This window comes from Garra rufa, chromosome 23, assembly GCF_049309525.1.
Source record: "Garra rufa chromosome 23, GarRuf1.0, whole genome shotgun sequence".
In the NCBI taxonomy this organism is placed as follows: Eukaryota; Metazoa; Chordata; class Actinopteri; order Cypriniformes; family Cyprinidae; genus Garra; species Garra rufa.
Window position 1 is genome coordinate 31,887,476 of NC_133383.1, and position 6,046 is coordinate 31,893,521.

At 36.8% G+C, this 6,046-nt stretch overlaps 1 protein-coding gene across 1 annotated transcript; it reads left to right on the forward strand.

The window, feature by feature from the left end:
• Nucleotides 1-1,433: 1,433 nt before the first annotated feature.
• LOC141299412 (uncharacterized) lies at nucleotides 1,434-4,043 on the forward strand. Its single transcript, XM_073829769.1, has 3 exons — nucleotides 1,434-1,507; nucleotides 1,937-2,069; nucleotides 2,587-4,043. Exons 2-3 carry the CDS (start codon nucleotides 2,039-2,041, stop codon nucleotides 3,528-3,530), a joined length of 975 nt encoding a protein of 324 aa, XP_073685870.1. The 5' UTR covers nucleotides 1,434-1,507; nucleotides 1,937-2,038; the 3' UTR covers nucleotides 3,531-4,043.
• Nucleotides 4,044-6,046: the final 2,003 nt, after the last annotated feature.

A 6,046-nucleotide genomic window follows, 5' to 3' on the forward strand; every position in this document is an offset into this window, starting at 1 on the left:
TAGCAACCGCATAGCAACACCTTAGCAACCACCCCGGGTACCTTAGCAACCACATAGCAACACCTTAGCAACCACATAGCAACACCTTAGCAACCACCCCGTGTACCTTAGCAACCGCATAGCAACACCTTAGCAACCACCCCAGACACCATAGCTACCTACCTACCTATCTTTCTATCTATCTATCTATCTATCTATCTATCTATCTATCTATCTATCTATCTATCTATCTATAAATCTGTCTATCTATCTTCAATATTTAAAACTGCTAAAAACTTTAAACTATTTCAGACTTTTACTACTTTTTAAAGCTTTCAAAACTTCTTTAAACTTTAAGGCAAAGCTTTCTCAAGCCAACTTAAAGTTTGTCTCGACGAACTTTTTTATCTAGTTGTGCATTGCAACATGAGGCATGAAATGTGTCCTCATTTGTAAATCGCTTTGGATAAAAGTGTCTGCTAAATGACTAAATAAGTGTACATTTATTTATAGGATTTTACTGCCAACTTAGTTGCCAGGTAAATACTGTACTTAAGTGAAATTACAAAGTATTTCTGTGAAATAAACTAAAAGTTTAAATCAGTGTTACTGTACAAAATTGCTGCATTTAACATCCAGCAATTAACTGCAATTTGCTTAGCAGTATTTTACTGCATTTATCAGTTTTAAAGAATAAGATAACATTATGAATTGGTAACTGTTTTTCCAGTAAAATCCTGTAAAGATTCTGGTAATTTGTACAGTGTGATTTTACCCCTAAAAAAAAACAAAATGACAAAAACAAAAACAAAAAATCTGAAAAAAAAAAAAACTTCATTGCTTAAAATAGCTTTAATATAATGCTCCACCATTGCTTTATTTATATACATGGATCCATGACTAAACAAATTAGTCCCCGTCTCCACAGTCACAGTCACAGCAGCTACTGATTAAAAGCAACAGAAGAGACAAAAAGCAAAACAGCCCACTTGTTCCCAGTGTGGAGTTACCGAAACAAACAAAGTCTTGTTTATCAACTCTCAGAGATTTGAGTTCATAATTTTAAAAAAATATATATTTTGGTACAAAAGCCCATGAATCTGCTTCAGAAGACATGTGTTAACATGTTTGGGTGATTTTTGGTCAGACAACCCAAAATCAGAGAATAACTGTGAGAATAACCCAGAATGAGAATTCAAATGCACATGTTGAAGTCTTTGATAAAAACACAATGAAATACATGGCCTTTTGCTCAAAATGTTGCTTTCTAAATAAAACTTAGGCAAAAAATAAATAAATAAATAAAATGCATGCAGTAGACTCTTTTTCTTTCGATATATTGTGTGTTCAGAATGAACGGATTGAATGGTTTATAGAAGACTTTTATTTTGACAGGGTTGTACTGTTTCCTGTTATCTCTCTCTCTCTCTCTCTCTCTCTCTCTCTGTGTGTGTGTGTGTGTGAGTGTGCACTTACTTGTCCATGTTTTTTTACAGTCTGTGCTCCTTCTCACTGAAATGTTTATAAGGTAAGTGATTTTAACGTTAGTAAAACTGCTTTTTTGTCCTATTGGCTATTGCCTTTGTTTCTTTGTGTGTGTTTTTCTGCAGCTCATGCAGTGTTTTAACTTGAGTCTAAACAAACATTTTTGAAAACATTAGTTAAGGAGTATGAGTTCAATGATGTTTCAGCTGTTTCAAGTGAAAGCAACAACAAAAAATAAACAGCTACTCACAAAAAAGTTCAACTCAACCGCCAGTAGCTCAGAAATGTTTACGTTTAATTCTGAAGATTTGTATTTATCAATGTTTGTGTTTATTTCTAAAAAAAAAAAAAAAGAATGAAGAATATTTAAAAAAGCAGTAACGTTTCGATAGGCGGACACATAATTGTAATATAAATGAAACAAATGCTTTAAACATCCATTTTATTTCTGATTTATTTTTGATTTGGGCAGATCTTCTGGTCCTACCTCACAGCATTTCAGCTTCTTCTCACAGCTGTTCTCCAGATCGAGTTTATGAACGAATGAAACGTGATTTATCCACAATCCTGCAGAATGGAACATGAAGATGCTGAAGAACAAATAGGTTGGTGTTCATTCCTGATTCTCTAAAATAAAATGAAAACAATGTGACCCTGGACAACAAAACTTTGTTGGCTGAGATACAACTATTTGAAAATCTGGAATCCGAGGCTGCAAACAAATGAAAATATTGAGAAAATCGCCTTTAAATTGTCCAAATGAAGTTCTTAGCAATGCATATTACTAATCAAAAATAAGTAGGTGGCAAATGTACAAAATATCTTCATGGAACATGATCTTTACCTAATATCCTATTGATTTTGGCAAAAAAATATGATTTTGACCCATACAATGTATTGTGGTCTACCAGTGCTACTTAAGACTTCAGGTTTTGTGCTCCAGGACAACAAATGTTCCACAGTTTTACAAACAAGGGTTATCTGTAATATATTCAAGTTTTGAATATCAATAGTTGTTTTTCTGCTATTACACCACTGTTTGTTTTTACACACCATTCCATCACTGACTTATTTTTACTTTAAAGGAATTACTGAAAACCTTTTTTGTTGCTTTCATTTTAGAGCTGGTGAGAGAGATGGAGGAGAGTAAAGAACTGAGTGAAGCAGAGGAGAAACATCATGATGTCAAAGCTGGAGAAAGTCATTTGTTACTGAAAAGAGGATCTGGAAGGAGTTTCTCATGCGATCAAAGTCTTAAAGGTCACATGATAGTTCACAATGAAGAGAATCCACACACATGCGATCAGTGCGGGAAGAGTTTTGTTCAAAGATCAAACCTTAAGAAACACATGAATATCCACACCAGAGAGAAACTACACACATGCGATCAATGCGGGAAGAGTTTTGTTCAAAGAGAAACCCTTAAAAAACACATGAAAATCCACACCGGAGAAAAACCACACACATGCGATCAGTGCGGGAAGAGTTTCAAAGAGAAAGGGACTTTTAAGTTGCATCTGCGTTGTCATTCTGGAGAAAGGCCGTATAACTGCGAAACGTGCGGTAAAACCTTTTCCTACGTAGATTCCTTCAAAAGCCACCTGAAAGTTCACACACAGGAGAAGCCTTATGCATGTTCTCTGTGTGGAAAGAGTTTTCCACGTCTGTGTGCTCTTAAGTTACACCAAAAAAGACACAGCGGTGTCAAAGAATATATGTGCTTCGATTGTGGAAAGACCTTCGTTGCATCTGATAAACTAAAACGCCACCAGATCGTTCACAGTACAGACAAACCTTACAAGTGTTCACACTGTGACAAGAGATTCAACCGCTCAGAAAATCTGAAAACACATGAGATGATCCACACTGGAGAAAAACCACACACATGTGAGCAGTGCGGGAACAGCTTTAGACAGAAAGGAGGCCTTAAGGATCACATGAAAGTCCACACTGGAGCAAAGCCATATGCATGCGATCACTGCGGGAAAACTTTTGCACATAAAAGACGCTTTAAGGATCACATAAAAAATCACACTGGAGTAAAGCCAGATGCATGCGATCAATGACGAAAGAGTTTCAGAAAATCAACTGAATCACATCTGCAGTCTCATACAGTAAAAATGCTGTCAATGCAGCTAACTAGAGACTTCTTAACTTCTGTCTAGTTTCTAATAAAGAGACAACTGAAGGAACCCCTCTTTCTTTTACTTTAGTTTCTTTTTCATTGAGTGTCATGTTTCCCAAATTAAATGGTCCATTGATTTTCCTGAAATTCATGCAAATTCAAATATAAACACCCTTTGAGTTTCCCTTTAACTGTGATCAGTGATGCACATACATACATTTGGACAGACTATGTGATGGTCCACTTAGTAGTTTCTGTTTCACTTTATTCATCATACTGATGTCTTCAAATCACCTGTAAACTGCTGGTGTCAACAGACAGAGAGACAAACTAGGGGAAAAAACTCAAAGCTGAATGTGAGTCAAATGTAATTGAGCTCAATTGTTTAACTGGATTGGATTATTTTAATGTGGTATTTTTGATATTCTCTGTATTTCTCTATATGCTTGTTTTTTTTCAGACATTAAAATATAAAATAAAGCTTTAATTTTTTTACAGTTTTTCCTTCAAAATTAGATGTGTCCTGTTTTTTTTAATCATACATTCTTACTATAATTTACAGGAGACTTACACGAGTTCACACTTACATATAATAAACTGAGAATGGGTTAAGCGTATTTGGAATTTTGGCCTGAACTCAGAATACCCCCAAAAAGCAATAAAGCCAAGGACAGCTGCCCGACCCCAAAAAGCGTGACAAAATTTTGGCAGGGCAGAAGCTGGAGCTTTGGAGTAACTTAGGCCCCGTTTACACTGCAGGTCTTGATGCCTAATTCCGATTTGTTGCCTATATCCGATTTTTTGGACCGTCTGTTTACACAGTCTTTCAATTGTGACTAGGGCTGGGCAATATATCGCATGCGATTGTCATGCGTATCTCACCAGTAAAGCCGGTTCTGTGATTAGTAGTAAATCTCCATCACATGCGTTCAGATGGCGCGGTATTTAAAACACTGAGCCGTAGATCACTGAAAAGCTACGCAATATCGCGTTCAAAATCGAATGCGATTCATCTGAACGATGATTCTCTGGAGAGATACGCATGACAATTGATGCGATATATTGCCCAGCCCTAATTGTGACCCATATCCGATTCGTGTGATTAAACTTGATATGAGACCCAAAGAAAAAAAAGTGTCTCTTTTTTGTTTGTTTTTTGTGATTTCATACATCCTTTGGGTTAAAAAAAATCTACAATTTAGAGTTTTTACGTTTTGTTTTTATTTTTAATTTTACAGCATGTCCACTGTAGTGGACCACAGGACCATTTTAGTTCAAAACGACAGCCAAACTCAGACAACAAAACTGTACAGAATATGGCTGTAAAGGGATATTAATCCAACATTTATGTAACAAAAACAAAACAACTGAAATCAAGCATTTTCCATAACTTGCAATGAGTCTGTTACGGCGCTGTGCAGGAATTTTGGCCCACTCATCTTGGCAGAATTGTTGTAATTCAGCCACATTGGAGGGTTTTCGAGCATGGACCGCCTTTTTAAGGTCATGCTGTGGGCATCTCAATAGGATTCAGGTCAGGACTTTGACTAGGCCACTCCAAAGTCTTCATTTTGTTTTTCTTCAACCATTCAGAAGTGAATTTGCTGGTGTGCATTGTCCTGCTGCAGAACCACAGAGTGCGGCATCTTTCCTGTTCTTCCCTTTCTGTCTCTGTGCTTGTCTCAGTCTGCATATCTGAGTCTCCTGCAATTTCTTCCTCTTCTTCAACATCTTCTTGTATGTTACATTCAAATTTATCCTCATCTGACAGCTCTAAGTCAGAGTCTCCCTCAACTATCTTATAAAAATCCTGTCTGCTTCAGTTCTGCCTCCTACAACATGCAGTCATTAATTACATTAAGATGGTCCTGATGTCCACTATAGTTGACATTTAAAAAAGGATGATATTTTGAAACATAAACAATTTAACAGCTTTGAAAGCTAAATGTATTGTTACTGACACTTCAATAAACAAATATATATGTGATAATAATAGTAAAAAACATGTAAAAAAGCAAAATTTTACATATCTCTCTCCTTCCCATAAAATGTGCTCATTTGTATGCCGGAGTTTGTATGGGAGTTTGTTCGACACCGTAGCCAAGATGGATGAACACGAAATTTGTTTCATGATAGCTTTGCGATGTATGCGAAGTTCGCCAAACAACACCATGATTTTGAGGCGGAGGAGGAGGAAAGGGGCCATCATTGCAGCCTGTACATATGCTTCAGTTAGTGTGTCCTCGACCATTCAGAGGAATGTCTGGGTTCGGGAGAGATCTAGAGAATGGTGGGAGCATATTGTGGCAGGCTTTAACAAGGAGCAGTGGGTCTGAAATTTTAGGATGAGCAAGACAACCTTTGATATTTTGTGTCAACGTTTGTCCACATTCCTCTCCTTTGACCACACAACGTTTCGTGGGGCCATCCCTTTGCAGTTGCGCTCTGGTGGCTTGC

Bases quoted from the DNA above. Each gene is read 5' to 3' on its own strand.
- LOC141299412 (XM_073829769.1), top strand. From the start codon at position 2,039: ATGGAACATGAAGATGCTGAAGAACAAATAG. The intron at 2,070-2,586 runs GTTGGTGTTCAT...CTTTCATTTTAG, and splicing joins AGATGCTGAAGAACAAATAG to AGCTGGTGAGAGAGATGGAG.